The sequence below is a fragment of the Gekko japonicus genome, unplaced genomic scaffold (genome assembly GCF_001447785.1).
Source record: "Gekko japonicus isolate JY-2015 unplaced genomic scaffold, Gekko_japonicus_V1.1 scaffold4338, whole genome shotgun sequence".
NCBI classification, from domain to species: domain Eukaryota; kingdom Metazoa; phylum Chordata; class Lepidosauria; order Squamata; family Gekkonidae; genus Gekko; species Gekko japonicus.
Genome location: NW_015160960.1, coordinates 12,862 through 31,472, shown reverse-complemented (window position 1 = coordinate 31,472; position 18,611 = coordinate 12,862). Strand labels below are relative to the sequence as shown.

The following is an 18,611-nucleotide window of genomic DNA, read 5'->3' as shown; positions in this document are numbered from 1 at the left end:
GCAGATACTCTTCTGCCTCACTGGGCCCCTGTCCTATTAAAACAGTTGGAGGAGCTAGCCTGATCCTTTACTTACTGTTCAATTCATTGCCGAAAATACTGGCAATCTGTAGTTTCCAAAAATCTCTGGAAATGCTGTCCCGGTTACATTTTTTTAGAGGTGCATGCATCTTCTTCTTTTTTGCCCAGGCTTGCCCAGTCTCATCAGATCTCGGATGCTAAGCAAGGTCAGCGCTGTTTACTACTTGGATGAGAGTCCACCATGGAAGTCCAGGATTTGCTACACAGAGGCGGGCAATGGCATACCGCCTCTGTCCATCTCTTGCCTTGAAAACCCTATGGGGTCTGCATAAGTCGGCTGTGACTTCACACCACTTTCCACCACCATGTATACTGGCTAATGCATAAATTAGTTTGCTCTGGAGCCATCCTTCCTGAGCTAAGAAAAAAATGTGTGAGCTGGAGGCTTAAAAGCTGGGAGCTAGCTCACACTAACTCAGCTTTGAGAGAGTACTGCTTACAATCTCCTTCCCTTCCTCTTCCCACAGCAGACACCCTGTGAGGTATGTGGGGCTGAAAGAGCTCTCAGGTAACTGCTCAAGAGAACAGCTCTGTAAGAACTGTGGCTTACCCAAGATCACCCAGCAGCTGCATGTGGAAGAGTGGGGAATCAAACTCGGTTCTCCCAGAGTCTGAGCACTTAACCAAAACATGAAACTGGCTATATCTGTTGTTCTTTCATACCTATATTTGCTATCCAAACAAAGTACTTAGTGTTTGAATTAAACTGAAAAAATATCCCTCTTCCTCTGTGACACCTATTGCACCCAATTTTCACATTTAGTCTTGTGATTAATCAGATTAGATGCTTGTTTAGATTAATATTCTGTCACTAATAGATGGGAATCAGGGGTCATTTTGTAGGAAAAGAGATGCAGGAGCTCATTAGCATAACTTATTTGCATATGCCACACCCCTTGACATCACCAGAAGTGTGTCAGAAGGCAACACCCACCTCTCAGGCTCCACTGGACTGTTTTGGATTGCTAGCTATTGGGGGGGGGGAACGTGCAGATCTGTCCTCGCAGAGGAGGGAGAGCTTGTACGTGAAGAAAACTTGGTCTTAAAGGTGCCACTGGACTGTTTTGGACCGAGGAACTGGGAGGGGGGCTCTGCAGCTTACCCGGCTGCTTCTTGCACTGACTGAGGGCTGCTGGGAGCAGGGGGTGGGGCTTGTTGCATGTGCTCACCCCCTGGGCTCTTTACTGCCGGAGCTCCGCTCCTGTGTGCTCCTGCAGGAAATGACCCCTGGATGGGATTCCTCCAATTCACTTGGAAGATGATATTTTAAACAGTTTGAAGTACTTGATCAATTAATGTTCCTGATGCCACAGGTCTCATGGTAAATACTGAGGTGAATGCTTTCTGTATCTTGCTGGATAAGGGATACCCACAGTGGGTTGGGAAATTGTTGGAGATCTGAGGGTGGAGGTTAGGAACAGTAGGGTGGAGCTTGGGAATGGTGGGTTTGGGGAGGGAAGGAACCTTACAGGGATCTGATGCCATAGATTGCATGTTTCAAAACAGCCATTTTCTCCAGAGGAACTAATCCGTCTAGTCGAGAGATCAGTTCCTATACCAGGAGATCTCCAAGCTCCTCATGGTTGGAAACCCTGTCTAAGGAGGGGCTAAGAATTTGTTTCATTGTTGATGTTTAGAAGTTTGTCCCCTTTGGGAGACCATAGTCTGTTGCTCAACGGACTAGAGCTCTCTATACTGAAAGAGAAGGTTAAAAAAAATGGAGGAGAACATAGAGCAGGGGTCTAAGAAGTGCAGAAGAATAAAACCTCGTATTAAGAATTGTGACATGTTGTTTCACATCAAGCTACAAAAGATTTCCCATGGGAAACATATGACATCTGTAAATAAATCTTGTGTTTTCAATGGATAGCAATATAAATTTAAATCTTACATTGGCCACAACCTACAACTGGCTTTCTTATACTTTCTCACCTCCGTTTATGATCCTTACTAGGGCTCTTTTTGTAGAAAAAGTCCAGCAGGAACTCATTAGCATAATAGACCACACCCAACAGCAGAAACCATTAGCATATTAGGCCACACCCCTGACAACACTGCTCATTAGCACATTAGGCCGCACCCCCATGTTACCAGAAGTCTGGTTATCCAGTCACACCCATCTTTTGCTTCTTATTCTGTTCATCCTGTTTGTTTCAGGGCTTTTTTTGTAGCAGGAACTCCTTTGCATGTTAGGCCACACACCCCTAATGTAGCCAATCCTAATGAGTTCCTGCTGTTGGGTGTGGCCTATTATGCTAATGAGTTCCTGCTGGGCGTGGCCAACTCGGGAGCCAGCCGGAACTCCGTTCCTGTGCATTCCTGCTGTTGGGTGTGGCCAACTCAGGAGCCAGCCGGAACTCCATTCCTGTGCGTTCCTGCCCAAAAATAGGCCTGATCCTTACGAGTTCCACCAGTTGCAAGAGGGAAAAGCAGATTTCCTCTCTAAAGAGTTGGTTTTATCTGGGAAGAACTGGAGAGTGGAAGAGGCTGGCTTCACAAGCCTGAAGAGAGACCCCCTGCTATTACGTTGATGATCCCCACACTCAACATTTCACCCATTGCACCACAATGAATCAACTCACACTGAACATCTATGCTGAGTTCGTCTGACTTTTCAGACCCAACACCATTGTTAGCCTCACATCTATAAGCACCGGAATGCCAGTCTCCTTCGGTTTTAATTTCAATTTTTTTGAGCTGTTCATACATCAGTTGATCATCCTTATACCAAAGGTACTCAGAAACCTCTGGGTTGCTGCTGTTGATCCTACACTCCAGAGAGAATGCCTCTCCCTCTCGAATGATCGTTCCAGGAGAAGCTATCACCCGAACATCTTTAGGAGCATCTGAAATAAGAAATCGTCAAGAGAAAGAAAGAAGCAGAAGTCAGATAAGCAGCATACAAATGTGTTGGAAGAAACTAGGGTTGAGGTACTAGAAATAAAACCATCATACAACTAGTGTTCCCTCTAAGCTGAGTTAATGTGTGCTAGCTCACAGTTCTTTAGCCTCCAGCTTACACATTTTTGTCTTAGCTCAGGGAGCATGGCTCCAGAGCAAACTAATTTATGCTGTAGCCAAATCGCTCGCGCACATTTTTAATGCCAGTAGCTCACAAAGTAGAATTTTTGCTCAGAAGACTCCACAGCATAGGGGGGGCATTGCATACAACTCACTGACACCCTCTGTGGTCATGCATGACTATAGAACCAACTCAATTCTCCTGTTATATACTGCACTCCTTTACAAACATTCGCATGCAAAATCTGCATGCCACTTGGAGATAATCTTGTGCCCCCTTGTGCCCCTATCCTTTTAAAACAATTTGAAGCACCAGCCTGATCTCTTCCTGGCTGAGACTACCAAATATTTTGATTTGAAATTTGGTGCCCGCACGTGCCTTCTTTTGTTCGGAAGGTAGTATCTGAGTAAATGGTATTACATGAAATTTGATCAATATGAACTGCCTGATGGTCAAGTACCTCTTCTGAACCTGACTGTCCCTCAACAATCAAGGCAGGGAGGGGGCAGGACCTGAGATGTGCACTCCGATATTAAGGAATCAAATAACAAAAATCCATTTCCATTTTTGTTAGTAAAATTCAATCCATTGCTGAAAACAATGGCAATCACTCGTTTCCAGAAATGTTGGGGAAAGCTGTCTTTAAAAAAAAGAAAGAAAGAAAAAGAACTCCCCATATTTTTTTTAAAAAAGTCCATTCTGCTCTTCATAGCTTTAGTTTGGTTGTAGCAGGACCAAGAGAAGAACACTGAGTGAAAGGGGGTAGAACAGGAGAAGGAAGGAAATAGTAGGTTAGCCACTCATGTAACTGATAGAGATGATATCCATCCGTAGGAGTTACACAGCATGGCCACAAAAGAAAATTACCAACAGAGCCTATCACAAAAACTCAGCTGTTACCATCTAGCTGTAAGGGCCTTCTAATGCAGTGGATGCATTCATGTATTTTCGGGGCACTGCATACATCCCCCCAGGATATGTTGCATTGAAGTATAGTACATCTCTTTCAACTTTCTCCTCTCCCCCCCCTTTCCCTTTTGAGTGAAATGGTGAGTAAACCGTTTTAGCCCATCTTGATTAAAATTTGATTGTGCTATCACAGAACAAAGGGAAATCCTCTGGGTTTAGGCCTAAACTCCCTGATTTAAATTCCCTTTCAGTACAACTGAGACTTTGGAAACAGAAACAAGTTAATACATTCTGTATGCTGAGGTTATGTTGATACTCAAGATGACCAGAACAAGAGATTTCCAAGAATATATCCTTTCTTTTTTTAATACCTACAGCCATATTTGCTATCGCAACAAAGTACCTTGTGTTTAAATTAAATTTAAAACATCTTTGTTGTTCTATGACACCCTACTGCACCCAGTTTTCACAGTTGTGGCTGATCAGGTTAGGTATATTCTTTGTTCAGGTCCAGCAATATTTTCTTTTCAGGGTCTCTCCTCACTCACCATGCCCAGATCCATCCTCCGTACACAAAACTCACATTTCACATCCAGTTGCATGGTGCTCTTGGATATTTCTAACCCATTCCATCTTCTCAGGGAGCAGACGAGAGACTTCCTATGGTCCTCCCAGGTCATTTGCAAATCCACGACTGTTTGGATCACTCCACTACTGATAGTCATTCTTTGTGAAGACAAACGAGTCCCTCCTAAGCTACTGATAATCAGTCTTAGTGGTTCCTCAGGGCAATGGTACGGTACAGAGCAGGTCACTCTCGTCCACCCTTCTCGGATATCTCCAGGGCTGATGTCCATCTTAGGAACTGGAGGTGACTCTACATCCAGAAAATAAATTGGAACATGCCCAAGTTATGGTTAGGGGGAAATCTCAAAATATGTCCTTGTAGAAATGTGTGGCTTCTTCTGCTGGATTCTACATGGACACAGAAGCTTCGGCTACATATTTTTAAAAAAATCAGCAGCTAGGCCCACAACATTCAGCCCCAACCCACATGATTTCACATGTGACACCTGTTAGGATAGGGACTTTCAGTGCCATCGTAAGCAGAATTAGACCCTTCAAAGTCCATTGAAGTACATGGATTTAGAAGAATGTCTCTTTGCCATGGTCCTGGGGGTGGTCATATTCTGCCACCAGCCCCCTTGGGTGAGAGGGCTCCCAGCAGTGCTGGTTGGACAAAGTGTTGACCCTTCTTCACGAGGCATCAACATGGGGCCCAGGCATGGTCAAAGATGCCACTCTGGTGCCCACCAACATTGATCCCCTAGAGAGATTCCTGCACTGCTGCCAGTTCCTTCAAAACTATAGTTTCAATTACAGGTGAGGTGATGCACCTATGAGGCAGCCAATCCCAGAGAAGAAAAGCAGGTAGGAAACCCAAAGGTGTTCTGCTGATGATGGGAATGGAAGACAGATTGTTCTGAGGATGGGATAGAGGTTAGCATGGGGAAGCAGGAGGCAAGGGGGCAGAGGGAACTTCGGTGTAAGAGGGGTATGGGTGAGAGACATGAATGGGCTGCACCAACACTCCCTGCTGGCACAACTTGGGGGTGGTCGTGTTGTGAACCCTGATTAAACCAACAATTGCAGTCTTCCAGGACTCTGATAGTTTTCAGTATGATGGAGAAACAAAATTATTAGGTGCCCCTAATTTGCCTCTTTTCTCCCAACCAGGAAGATGTCACACTCTGCTTAGGTGCTCATAAGGGAAGTGCCATTTTCCCATGCCAGGATTGAGAAAGTGTTTCTGTCTTAGCACCACTCCCCTAGCGCTAGTCCAGAAGACTTCCCATTCACATCTGACAGCACTGATCCCTTAAAAAGATGAGTTTTGTAATGGATGAAGAGGAAAGAGGAACGTCTCTACTAAATTCTTACCAGTGACATTAACTGTAGCACTGAAAAACCACTTAGATCGCTGAACTGGCCAAAGATATGAAGCAGAAAGCCTTGCCCCGTAGATGCCACTGTCCTCTGTCCGGGCTTGAGAAATCTTCAAACTGCAGGTTTTCTTCTCTAAATTATTCTGGACATTCCCTACAAACTTCAACCGACCTGCAAAAGCAGACTGTGATTGGGTACTGCATTTCCTTGATTTTGCAGAGATCTCGTATAGTAAGTTGGCAGAATAGTCTGAATGGTTTGTATCATAAAAAGGCTGAAAATACCAATGCAGGGATATGTCTCTGAGAAGAGCACCATTATATCGATTGATCTGGCAGGGAATCACTGCACAGGATCCTTCCCAGGTAACCAGGGAATCAGGGTTTATCTTCAGTGGGTTTGGATTGCAAAGGAAACCTGAAATGGAAGAAACACAAGGCAGAATTTGGTCAGCTTCCCGTGTTCCCTTAGAACTAAATCTTACAGACACCATAAGTCTCCATTGCTCTCTCTTCTAAAGGAAACCAAGCCCCTCAAATGTTACCTCCATTCTGATATCACATAGAAATAGCTGGAACCAAAGAACCCTGAGGAGCTGGTTCCATTCAACTAAGGAGTGAACTTTGGACTTAGCATCCCTTCATGATCCACTGCCAACTATTTTCCAAGCTGGAGAAGTTTCCCAAACAGTTTTTGCTTTGGTTTGAGTTGGAGTTGTCAGTGTCTCTGAAACAGTAAGTCAAACACCCATGTAGGCTCATAAAAGACTCGGATCTTTCTTGGAGTGCCTCTTTGGACCCTAGCCTGTATCCATCTGTGACAGGCACTGCTAAGAAAGGTGCCCCAAAGGACAAGGCAGCCAATGAAAGCAGTGCTCTGAATCCAATAGGAACTGTGCAGTAGGAGTTAGGAGCAGAAAAGGAGATGTGAGAGTAGATGGAGGGAAGAGTTAGGTTTTCAGGGCTCATTTCATTAGAGTGTTAATATTTGTCTCAAGTTGTGTGTTTTTTCAAAATAAACTTGGTTCTTCTTCACTTTTTAAAAGAAACCTTCTTGCACCTGTCACATTTTAGCTCAGTATATGTGCCATGCTTTTGTTTTTTAAGTCAGTCTTGGGTTCCGTCCCCTCAACCTTAGTTTGTATTTCTATTGTTGTTGTTTTCTGCTGGGAACCCCAGTGAAGTGGAGAAGGTGGGAAATTAAAATGGACACAAGGGGATGAATCCAGTATGGGATTGTGGCTAGCCCCCCAGGAAATCCTTCCCAACATTTTTTTTCAAATTTGACCTCTCTGTGTTGCTTCTTTTTTTATTCCCTTTGGTCTTTAGGTGGGGCTGTGCAGCTGCCCACATTTAGAACCCAGAGAGCCCCCAAGGAAGTTTTAAGCACTACCATCTTGTCTGGAACCTTGACCTCAGGTGCATGATAACAAGGCATGTCTGGCTAGGACAAGGGAGGTGCCATCAGATCAGCACTATCATCCCAGCCCTGTAGTGGAGTAGTTGTCATGGAAACAGCAAGACAGACATGCCAGGCAAAAGACCTAGATACCTTAACTGGGTTGGGGGGGGGGAGTTCTTTGTATGTCTGTTCCATCTTATTTAAAGTTGGGATAAAGCTACCCACCTCCTGGTGAATCCTGGACTTCTTCCGGAATTATAATATTAGTAGGATTTGAAGATTAGTTCTCCTGAAGGAACTGAGCAACTGCCTCATCGCAACTCTGCAGTGATGTCATGGGCATAGCAACAAACAGGTCAAGCAAAAGACCAGCATATCTCATTGGGTTTGGGGGTTTTCATTAACTCTGCTCAGCTTATTTAAATATCAGGCAAACCACAACTGGAGTGGGAGAGTCCATGGGAGATAAAATGGGGGAAAGGTTCCTCTCAATAACGAGAATGAGGAGGACACAGTGGCTAGCCAATCCCCTCCCCTCCTTATCAGAGACTCACTAAGGCAGTCTCTAGATGGCCATAACAGAACAAAGACTTAAACGTTTAGATTTTTTATTTCAAATCCTTCCCAGATTACTGGCATGTATAGCCTGAGAGACTACACATTTGCTTGAGCGTAACTCCTATTATACACTGCCAGGGAAATTTTCAGTTTGTTGCCCCATGAGACATACAGTACTGTCTTGTTTGATCCATCTTTCCTACTCTTCCCACAAACCAAAGAGAGACACATTTCATACCACTGACACAAATCATTACCCGGAAGGAAGAGAAGCCACACCAATTTCTTCATGGCGAGCTCCAGAAGGGGACAAACCTGAGGAAAGAAAAGTTGATTATTTCTGTCTCTCATTCACCTTGTTTTTATCACTACTGAGATCCTCACCAAATGGTAGGAGGAGCAAGGAAATGGGCCCATAAAAGTGAGCAACAACCTACCACTTGGTCCCTTGTCACAAAGACCCAGACTGTCGTTTTGTTTTCTGTGCATGGAGGCTTTTCCTAACACCAAATATCCCCAGATTCCAAAAATGCCTTGGTTTAGGGAAAGGAATAGGCCAGCTTACTCTTATATGACAATGTACCAACCAATCCTGCAGCACTGTGCTAAGGAATGTATCAACTGGACCTTTGGATCACTATGCTATATGGGATTGGCAGCACCAGATCTTCCTTAGAATGCAGGTATTTTGCACAGAAAAGATATTCTGTTTACATCTGATAAGGCACATAGAGAGAGAGGGACAGAGGAGTTGTGTTTTACCCATTTATTTTGAATCCCTTGCTCATTCTGGTGCTGTGCTAAAAATATGCTTGTGAACGTCTTCTCTTTAAGAAATACTTTATAACTTTGAATGCTAGTAGTGGTTCTCTGTACCACATAGACCTCCACCGTCTTAGACACACTATTCTAAAAGGAGCACCGGGGGAAGGCAGGAAGTTGGCAAGTGGCTATTCCTCCAGGGCTGCAGAAGGCAGTAAACTGTCCCTCTGGTGACCAAGCGTTGGGCAGTGGGAAACACAGAGGAAAGGCCTCAGAACTTAGAAACTCTCCTGATGGGCAATTCCTGCAAAGGTCAGGTGGTGGTGGTGGTGGTTTACTGGAGAGATAAAAGCCTCTCCAAGTGTTGGTAAAACCATGAAGGGCATCGTAGAACAGGACCTGCTGGATCATTCTGCCACGAGGTTGGCTTCTCATTGAACTCATTCTCCTGCCCCCACCCAAGAGGACCTGGTGCAGTTTTTTTGCATTATGGGGACAGACAGCTCAAAGCTCAGGACCAGAACATATGCTTGTTCTACACATTCTTTGGGGGTTTGGAAAGGCTGGGGATGGAGGTTTTCCCTAACAACATATCTCCCCAGATTCCCAAAATGCCAGGATCCTGGGTATAGGGAAAGGAATAGGCTAGCTCACTCCTGCAGCACTGTCCTAAGGAATGTACGCACTAAGATTGAAAGCACCAGATCTTCCTTGAGATGCAAGTATTTTTGCACAGAACAGATGTCAAAACATACCCAGTTCTTCCCCTTCTTGCAGCTGGATTTTAAAAGAATAGCGAAATTCTCAGGAATCCCTGTGATGGTCTGCATATGATCTTGGAATCTCAACTGTCCTCTTCTGTGGCTTCATCAGACCCTTGCAGGACTTTACTACCATTTCCCCACAGGTTTTAGTTCGTTTGTTCCTTTGTTTTGCTGTGATCATCAGGACTAGACACTTACTTCCTCTCATGAAAGCTGGGGATCCAGAAGGAAGTACCTGCAATGCAGAGTATTTCCTAACAGAGAGGCAATAAAGCAATTCTGAAAGTGTGATATTTTTGTTACTTCTGACTCTACAGCCTGTGCCGTCACTCATATCAGGAAGATCATGGAGCAGAATATTGCGTTAGACATTTGTATGCACTCATACAGTACACCATCGTTAAGCAATTAACTATGTTGCCAGCACTCTATGACACTGAATAGTTTATAATTGAACTGTTTTTAGATTATTTTATGTGGTTTTTAATTGTTATTTATGGCCCTAGTCACACGAAAAGTTTTGGCCTGGGAGAGGGACGGATCAGGGGTGCAGCAAACGGGCGCGATCTCACTGCAACATCTGGGAAGCGGCACACACCCGTCCCTGATCCGGCCCTTCAGGCCGAAAATCCGCTGTACAAAAAATACACCTACAGAGCAGGACTTAATGGAAACGCCACATCAAGCGCAGCTGTCGGAGCGCCGGAGCGCCTGTCTTCCGGAGCAATCGAGGCTCCCAGCTGAACTGCACATGCGCACACATGCGCAGCCGTGGCTTTCTCCCCGGCATCTGATCATGCCGGGGAGCAACTGTGCGGCAGCTCACGGGATCTCTGTGATCCTGCCGCCATGTGTCTCTTTTGGTGCGGCTTTCAAAAGCAGCACTTTGCCCGCATCAATTTCCCCCCGTGTGTCAGGGGCCTACGTATCAAACTGCGTAAGCCGCCCTGAGCCTGCTTTTGCGGAGAGGGCGGGGTATAACTTAAATAATTAAATAAACAATATAGAAAAGAATTGGGAACAGAAAAGACAACCCACCCAGAATTGGGGAGACTTACTTTTACCTGTGAACGCTGATGTCCCGAAGATGGTTTTGATGGTACTGCTCACAGTTTGGAAATGAAACTATTGAAACTGACACTTTAAGTAAATATAAGTCTAAGTCAGCAGAGCTAGAGACTGTTCTCCTTTTTCTATATTTAACTATATTTAGGAGGGGAGGGGAACTGCAGTTACTGGCATCAGGAATCTATGTCTTCAAGCAAAATTCTCTTTTTCGGATTGCCTTTCAGTGGTTGGCCAATCTATTACAGGAATCAGGTTTTCAGCAGAAAAACAAGATTCTGGACCAGCAGATCAACAAGATTCCCAGGGTAGAAGTTTCCAAGAGTCACAGTGCACTGCATCAGATGCAAATGCTTCAATGTGATGTTAGCCCAAGGCAGGGGTTGTGGCAGACAGAAGCTGTGGATCACAGAGTTCAGTGAAAGTAGGATGGCCAACTTCCAGGTGAAGGAGGGGCAAGGAAGGAAGGGAGAAGAAGGAAGGGAGAAAAAGAGAAAGAAAGGTGGAAAGAAAACAAATAGATGTGGGAGGGACGGAGGGGGGAGAGAGAGAGAGAAAGAGAAAGAAAGAAAGCAAATAGATGGGGAGGGGGGAGGGAGGGAAAGGTGGAAAGAATGAAAGAGGTGGAAAGAAGGAGACAATGAAACAGAAACAAAGAAAGCAAATAGATGGAGGGAGGGGGAGGGAGGATGGGAGAGAGAGAGAGACAAAGAAAGCAAATAGATGAGGGAGGGGAAGGAATAAAGGAAGAGAGAGAGACAAAGAAAGAGGAAGAAAGAGAGAGAGAAAGGTGAAAAGAAAGCAAATATATGGGGGAGGATGAAAAGAAAGCAACTTTAAATATGCTCTCCAAACACACACACACCCCAATGCCCCCATGCCTGCCGGCATGGAAACGGGATTTAAAGAGCCAAATGTCTTCTCCAAGTTGACTCGGAGGTCCTTTGAGAACACATTTAAAGTTGCTTTCTTTCTCTGCTTCCCCCCAAACCTCAAGCCTACCCAAGGAGGGGAACACTGGCTGGGGAAGGGAAGACTGATCAGGGAGGCATTCCCCCCCCCTTTACTTCCCCAGCCACCCTGCTGGGAGCCGCTCAATACATGGCAGTTTGTCCACCCCAAAGCCTCTGGCTTTCCAGAGCCAGCACCAGACTTTTCCAGATTTGCATCACTTCCTTTCAGCAAGGCAAGGACAGGGTTAGTGATGGGCACACCCATTAGTCGTCTTCTGGCCGTTCCTAAGCAGAATGGTTCAAACCTGTTCCGCCATCTAGTGGCTGACAGAGTTATAATGTGACTGACTTTACTTGTGCAAGATCTGCATTTTCATTATGCTCATGAAACTTGCAAATATGTCTGCCCAGGATTCTCTAAAGTAATGTGGCAGGACAGTTTATGCCAGAACTGGATCAAAACCTGGAGTCATAGGGAGAGGTAAGCTAAAACGATTGACATTATTTTCTATTTTATTTTACTTAGGTGAATTAGTGCCTTCTTTTCTCTTTAACCTTCCTGGGCTGCGGTCACACGGAGCATTAGCCACGCTACAGAGACGGAAGATAGGCGGATTTTCCGGGCGCGATCTCACCACAACATCTGGAAAGCATAGAGCTCCCATGGCTAACCCGAGGCTTCCCACCGAAGATGTGCTGTAAAAAACTAGTACCTCTGAGGTACTAGTTTCCGGAAACCGTGGGGCAAGGGCGGGCGTCTGATCGTGTTTCCGGTGGTAGTTTGTGGCATCTGGCGCCCACCCATGTCCCATCGCGAAAAGGGGATTTTTTTCCAAGTCTCCAGAGAATGCGCACAAGCACCCAACGGCGCATGCGCACACTGCGGTTTAAAAAAATACACAACCCCGTTTGCCACGGCAGCGGCACCTAGCCATTTCTGCTGTGATCACGCCGCGCCGCCGTGGTCGTGTGATCGGCACCTCCCCCCTAACCACAGAACCTCGACGGGACCTCGATGGGACGTCTGATTGCGCAACCACGTATTATTTTGTTCCAGGGCAAACAGCCACGCTTCCCCCTCGCATTTTCCAGCCCATGTGACCGGAGCCCTGAATCATTTACAGGGAGACCCTAAACAAAATTACACCCTTTAGCATCCATTGAAGTCAAAGGGCTCAGTAAGGTGTAATGTTCTTAATAAGTTATGTATTTTATTATACAACACGCTGATGAAGGATGAACTTTGAAACGTTGTTATCAAACATCCAGACACAATGTCGAATTTTTTAGTAGTTCTCCATTGTTTATACATTGTAGCACATTCCAGTTCTCCACTGTTTACATTTTGTACTTTTTCATTGTAGCTGCTTTGTATACATCATTCTCTATTACATGTTCTTCAGCTTTTTGGCAAGTTGTAATTGTTGAGTCTGTTAACTACACTTGTTTTCGTCTTCTATTATCATTATAAAATTGCACTGTCTGACCATATTCAGAATTTCTCTAGGGTAGGCTTTTCCAGCTTGTGGGTCCCAATGCAGAAGTCTGTCCCCATGCTCATGAAAGTGGGCCTCAAACTTGTCCTGTTTTATTGCTTTGTGCATGCTTTAATTTTTTAAGTGGGTCACCGTGCCAAGCACATTTGGACTGGTGGGTAACCATGCTGAGTAAATTTGGACTGGAGGGTCACCATGGCAAAAAGTTTGAGAACCACTGCTCTAGGGCATGTTCACGTTGTTGCTCCCTAGAACATACACATTATGAGCAGAGCCAGTTCGGTGTAGTGGTTAAGTGCGTGGACTCTAATCTGGGAGAACCGGGTTTGATTCCCCCCTCCTCCACTTACACCTGATGATGTGACCTTGGGTCAGTCACAAGCTCTGGCACAGCTGTCCTTGAAAAAGAGCAGTTTGTGTCAGAGTTCTCTCAGCCCCACCCACCTCACAGGGTGTCTGTTGTGGGGAGGGGAAGGGAAAGGAGTTTGTAAGCTGCTCTGAGATTCCAAGTGAAGGGCGGGGTATAAATCCAATCTCTTCTTCTTCTTCTTGGAATGTCTGTGTATCTTGGGTGCCTATTCACATGTGTTATTATGCAAGGTCATCTTTTGTTCAGCAGAGCACCACTCCATGGGGGTGGGGGAGGAATAATTTCTTCCAAGTGATTTGAATAATCATTCTTTGCTGAAACCTTGCTGCCCATCAAATAATTGGTAGCCTCACAGAATCAATGACTATTTGATTTTTGAAAAATACATTATTTTTAATGGATGAATTTCCTCCCCCCTAAAACTTTGGTGTCAACGAGAAGTCCTCCCTGAAACAAGAATGGGCAACCATGCCAAAGAATCAAAACTAATGAGGAAGGGGGTTGAAATCTGGCTTTCTCCTCTACGGCTTCTTTATCTCTCTGGGAACCGTGCAAGTCCTCTGCCGTATCTGAAGCAATGCTTTCTGAAACTGTTCCGTGAGGTGGACCACTGCAGATGTTAACTCTTTGCAGCTATGGATAAACTGGGTATCTGAAGAGAGAGAAAAAGAAAAAGAAATGGGGATATTCAGAGCCAAATGACACTTTGCACAGGAGTACCATAATCAAACTTTCTAAGGTGGGCTCCAAGCTTAGGAAGCATCTGGATTGGCACCTTCTTGCAAGTTTCCCAGGTGTAATGTCTTTCATCTCCTGATAACCCTTCCACAAAAAAGAATGGTATAATACGAATCCATGTCCTCCCCCTGCCCCCCCCCCACACGCCTGGATCCATAACAGCTCAAGTGTGAGATATTTTAACCTGGGAACTAATGCAGAGGAAAGAATTAACCTCCCCTCACTGCTGCCCCAGTGCTTTGCCCCTGATCCAAATTGCCCCCACTTGCTGCTTTTTAAGGCCAGGCACGTATCAGTAGATCTGACCACACAGTACCAGAATTATACATAGTGTGGCTTTTCAAGTCATGCCCAGCCAGGCCTGGCCATAATTTTAGGCAGGTTGAGGCAGCCAGTCATAGATTTGTTATTAAGGGGCAGCAAATTTGTCAACCATTTGGTTTATGATTGGATGAGCTGGTTGGCTGGGCTTTTGGCCGCTCCCGCCTTCCACTCTTCTAGCCAATCAAGGAAGTTGCAGCTATTTGCATGGTTGTGACATCTCTCCCAGGCACAATCTGCTGAGGACAACATAGTGTCAGGTTCCACAGCCAACAACGGAGTACACGCTTATCAGAAAGGCTATACTTTATTGAAGAGCTATAGATTCTTTAACAGAAGCCCTGTTAAGAATGGTGTCACCCCTACAAGCATAATGGGATATAGGGCATTCATATGCACACACCCCTTCCATAGGCCAATTAGCCATATTCCCCTGCGCGGGAGAAGGAGCCCCAGACCGTTAGAACAGAAGCTGGGAACCGATATCGCTCCCACGGTTTTCCCAAAGCTTCAGACACTACACCACCTGCGCAACTTAGAGATAACAATGTTACTGCACAGATGAAGCACAGAAGGAATGCAGCAGTAATTAACAGAAAAGGGAAGCCTTTGGCCTTCTGAACTATCATGGCAGCATAGCTGACACATAGTTGCTGAGAGACTCAGGGGTTAACCAGGAACCAGAAGGTCCCTGGTTCCAATGGCACATCTTCCATAAACACAGTAGATAAATGCAGCTGGGCATTATCCTGCTCTAAAGGCTCATAGAATACAGCAGTATTAGGATTGAGGGGTAATTTCCCAATGACTTCTCCCCCTGCCCCCGTTCCTCATACAAAAATAAATGCCACCAAGTGACAACCGACTTATGGCAACCCCGGCAAAGGGATTTCAAGACAAATGAGAATCAGAGCTTCTGTGCCATTCCCTTCCTCTTTACAGTCTTCCTTGCTGGTCTCCCATCCAAATACCGACCCTGCTTAACTTCCAAAATGTGACAAGATCAGGCTACATTACACTGCCTTCCATTCCTTCCATTCTCCCTTTGCTTATAATAATAATATTTGCAATGATAATACCTACCAGGGTGCCTGGCACTGCCTTGAAAAATGCAGGGAGACTTGGGTGGGCAGTGACTGAAGACAGCAGGTTTGAGGGGGACGCTGTGTCACCTCTGGGTAACCCTCTAGCAGACCCATCACTTCTGGGTGACCCCCTAGCAGGCCCATAGCTAAGCATGGGTGAGGGGGCTATGCCCCCCACAGATGTGCCCAACCCCTTCCTGATGTGGGCAGGGGGACCTTGGTTTCACACAGGAGGGAGGGGGCCGGGCGGCCTCTCCAGGTCTTCCTGCTTATGCAGCCAGCATCTCAAGGACCCTCTCCCTCTCCCTCCCCCTCCTGCTCAGCCACAGCTGGAAGCAGGAAGACCCGGCAAGGTAAGGAGCTGCTGCTGCCACCAAGCAGGAGGGAAGGGAGAGGGGTGGCCACAGGCAGCTGTGGGCCAGGCAGTGCCTGGGGGCTGGGCCGGCCAGAGGCAGAGGGTTTCCCTGCCTGGAATAAATGAGTTTGGTCAGCCTAGAGGGTGGAGCGGAGGGGCAGGAGGAAGTGGCCTGCTCTTGGTGCCCACCACCCTGACCTGCTACCGAGGCACCAGCCGTGGTCTGGTTTCTTTCCCACCGGCTGCCCTATGAAGGCACCAAGGGCCCAGAGGCTGGAGGCAAGGGCGAGGGACAGGTCATCTTCCACACTGAGTTGCCAGGCCTTGCAGTCCCTTTCAGTGCAGGGAGCCGGCATTTCTCCGCATGCCTGATCTTGAGCGGAGATCGGTGCGCAGGGAAACGCCAGCTCCCTGCACTTAAAGGGGCCCCTTTAAGTGGAGGGAGCTAGCGTTTCCTGTGCACCCGATCTCCAAATGGAGATCAGGTGTGTGGCCCGCAGCCACCCCTCTCCCTCCTCTCTCTCAAGAGGGTGTTGGGGCTTGGGGGCGGAGCTTCCCCTGCCGGTCATCTGGCTGGCAGCACATAGAACCCCCCCAAAAACAGGGGACCCCTGCCAAACTGGGGGATTTGGCAACCCTAGAGAAATTCCTAGACCATCACTACGTGGCGGCCATTTTTTTCTCCAACTCCTAAGTATCTCACACAGGGGACCCCTGCCAAACTGGGGGATTTGGCAACCCTAGAGAAATCCCTAGAGCATCACTACGTGGCGGCCATTTTTTCTCCAACTCCTAAGTATCTCAGGGGTGAGAAATTGGGGGTGGTAATTCCCTACCTCAGCTTGATAAATGGCAGGCCCGATACAGACCTGTTCTACAGGATTATGACAATGATTACTGAGACAACAGATGTGAAGCAACCTGAACCTTCTAAAGCACTGAAGCAAAGTTGGTGTCTGCTATACAGGTAACACTTACGGGCCTTTGCAGGCTGGTTCCGCGCTTCACTGAGGAAACTGAATTCCTCCCACAGGGTTCTGCCATCATGGGGTGTCTGAGAAGATGGGAGAGGAGAGATGGGGACCCGTGAAGGGGGCGGTTCAGATAGAGAAGACTGTGTTCCTTCTGCAAAGGAAGACAGAAACACGTATTAGGTAGCTCACATACCCACCAAGATGCCCCAGAGTCGAAATCACAGAATAAAATACCCTCAGACACATATTTCCTAACCTACAAAGGAAGACAGAAACACGTATTAGCTCACATACCCACCAAGACGTCCCAGTGTCGAAATCACAGAATAAAACACCCTCAGACACATATTTCCTAACCTCTGTTTCAAGTGGGTAGTTGTTAACTCACAAAGAAGTGATAAGGAAAAATCTTCATTAAATAATCTTACCCATTCAATAAGTCCTGAACTCTTTAGATCTCTCTCTCTCTCTCCCCACTTCTCTGCTGAGTCACTTCCTGTAGCTGCTCCTTCAAGCTCTAGCTACTCCATGCCCCAGTATAGGGTTGCCAACCTCCAGATGGGGCCTGGAAACCACCCAGAATCCCAGCTGCTCAACAGACCACAGAGATCAGTTCCCCTGGAGAGAATGGCTGCTTTGGGGGGTGGCGTGCAATGGCATCACACCCAGCTGAGATCCCTCCCCAAACCCCGCCGTCCCTAGGCTCCACCCACCCCAAATCTCCAGGAATTTCCCCACATGGAGTATTAGCAGCCCTATGACCCTAAGTTATTCCACATCTAGTTCTCTAACTCACTCCGTTCCATATACATTGATAGACTTACCACTCTCTGTTGTGGGTTCGGGTTCAGGAGCAGCAGTGGCTGATGGGTAGTCCAGGTGAGCTAGGAACAAAGACAGAAACCTTTCGAAACATTTCATTCTCCATTCTGCCCCCTTCCTTTAAGAACCTTTTCATTGCAAAGAGATCAAGCTACGTGCCCGAGAGAACACCTGTGACTTTAGACCTTTGCCAATATGTCATGGAATGCAGCTTTGATGGAGGCTGCTCAGGAAATAAGAGCTCCCTGGTGATCCCCAGCCCAAGAGAAGTCTGGCTGTCTTCGACCAGAGCTATGGCTTTTTCAGACTTTTGGAAAAGTTTGAGTCTCGTCCATTTAACCAGGTGGAAAGAAACTTTTACAGCTGGAAGCTATATGGGTCATTGCAAAGAGATCAAGCTACGTGCCCGAGAGAACACCTGTGACTTTAGACCTTTGCCAATATGTCATGGAATGCAGCTTTGATGGAGGCTGCTCAGGAAATAAGAGCTCCCTGGTGATCCCCAGCCCAAGAGAAGTCTGTCTGTCTTCGACCAGAGCTATGGCTTTTTCAGACTTTTGGAAAAGTTTGAGTCTCGTCCATTTAACCAGGTGGAAAGAAACTTTTACAGCTGGAAGCTATGTGGGCATTCAAGTTACAGACACATATTACTGGTTTGAACCAAATGCTAGACCTTGCTTGCTTCACTTAGTGACTGCTCACAAAGTAGACGTATAGTAAAAGGTAAAGGTTCCCTTGCTCGAAAGCCAGTCGAGTCTGACTCTAGGGTTGCGGTGCAGGTGCTCATCTCCGTTTCAAAGCCGAAGAGCCAGCGCTGTCCAAAGACGTTTCCGTGGTCATGTGACCAGCATGACTAAACACCAAGGCGCACGGAACTCTGTTACCTTCCCACCAAAGTGGTACCTATTTATCTACTTGCAATTTCTTGCTTTCGAACTGCTAGGTTGGCAGGAGCTGGAACTAGAGACGTATAGTATAGGTGTCTAAAG

At 46.4% G+C, this 18,611-nt stretch overlaps 1 protein-coding gene across 1 annotated transcript in view; it reads right to left on the bottom strand.

The window, feature by feature from the left end:
- Nucleotides 1–13,743: 13,743 nt before the first annotated feature.
- Nucleotides 13,744–18,611, bottom strand: part of LOC107122293 (B-cell receptor CD22-like) — a 16,048-nt gene continuing 11,180 nt past the window's right edge. Inside the window, exons 4-6 of the mRNA XM_015425343.1 lie at nucleotides 17,625–17,684; nucleotides 16,805–16,951; nucleotides 13,744–13,979 (exon numbers count right to left, since the gene is read on the bottom strand). Of these exons, the coding sequence (XP_015280829.1) occupies nucleotides 13,849–13,979; nucleotides 16,805–16,951; nucleotides 17,625–17,684 (338 nt within the window). The 3' untranslated portion in view covers nucleotides 13,744–13,848. The remainder of the gene's footprint in view (nucleotides 13,980–16,804; nucleotides 16,952–17,624; nucleotides 17,685–18,611) is intronic.